This window comes from Hylobates moloch, unplaced genomic scaffold, assembly GCF_009828535.3.
Source record: "Hylobates moloch isolate HMO894 unplaced genomic scaffold, HMol_V3 SCAFFOLD_3446, whole genome shotgun sequence".
Taxonomy (NCBI): Eukaryota; Metazoa; Chordata; class Mammalia; order Primates; family Hylobatidae; genus Hylobates; species Hylobates moloch.
Window position 1 is genome coordinate 5,847 of NW_026655721.1, and position 812 is coordinate 6,658.

The window sequence follows — 812 nt, forward strand, 5'->3', positions numbered from 1 at the left end:
GTTACCATTAGGCAAGAGATAATCATAATAAATATTCCAATAGCCAAACTCTAGGCTCAAAAAATTATAATAAAATTATAAAAATTGTTCACAATAACAAAAATATAACACCTAATGCATTGTACAATCTGAACTGTATTAAGACACCTTTAATTTAGTACATATTTATCAAACTACTTCTATAAGTTAGGTTTGGCAAATTGCAGGAGACAAAGATGGAATTGACATAGTTTTTGTCTTTAAGGTGCTCATAATAGAATATAGATAACTATTTAATTTTTGTTTTTTCAACAGAATTTTAAAGAAAAATATTTTAATTCAAATACTTGTCCACTTAAATAATAACTATCATGCATCTGTTATAGACTAAGCATTTTTCCAATGTTACAAAATACATTTAAAAACTAAAGTTAGGAGACTGTTATTACCACTGTTATTTATTTTATTTACTATCTGAAATAGTGCTTACTGTGTGTCCAATGTCATCTGGGAGCTTATAGTTATTTATTACATATGTATCATGTTCAGTATGTGCCAGGCACCTTTACGTTTGTGGTGATGAATGCAATCTTCTAAAATGTGGGTAGGATTTAGGGTAAGTGTGTAGAGTGAGTGGAACTTTGCCAGGTAAGGAGGCAGAGGGATGATGCCTGGCAGAAAGAGTATCTAACAAGCTTGCATGTTTGACAGAAACAGCAGCCACGAAGAATGAAAGTTTTAAAACACAAGGAGCAAGTTCAAAAGGTAGGACACCTAAGTGAACTTTGTAGAGTTTATGAGCAGTTCAAATTCACTAGTGCAAAAAAAAAAAA

At 31.0% G+C, this 812-nt stretch overlaps 1 protein-coding gene across 2 annotated transcripts in view; it reads left to right on the forward strand.

Annotated features, from left to right (window-relative positions):
• Nucleotides 1-788, forward strand: part of LOC116465155 (putative ankyrin repeat domain-containing protein 19) — a 6,623-nt gene extending 5,835 nt beyond the window's left edge. For both annotated transcript variants that reach the window (XR_009212343.1, XM_032148335.2), the window contains one exon: nucleotides 691-788. Coding sequence is in view for 1 of the 2 variants with exons in the window: in XM_032148335.2 (XP_032004226.1) it covers nucleotides 691-761 (71 nt within the window). In the remaining variant the exon portion in view is untranslated. The remainder of the gene's footprint in view (nucleotides 1-690) is intronic.
• Nucleotides 789-812: the final 24 nt, after the last annotated feature.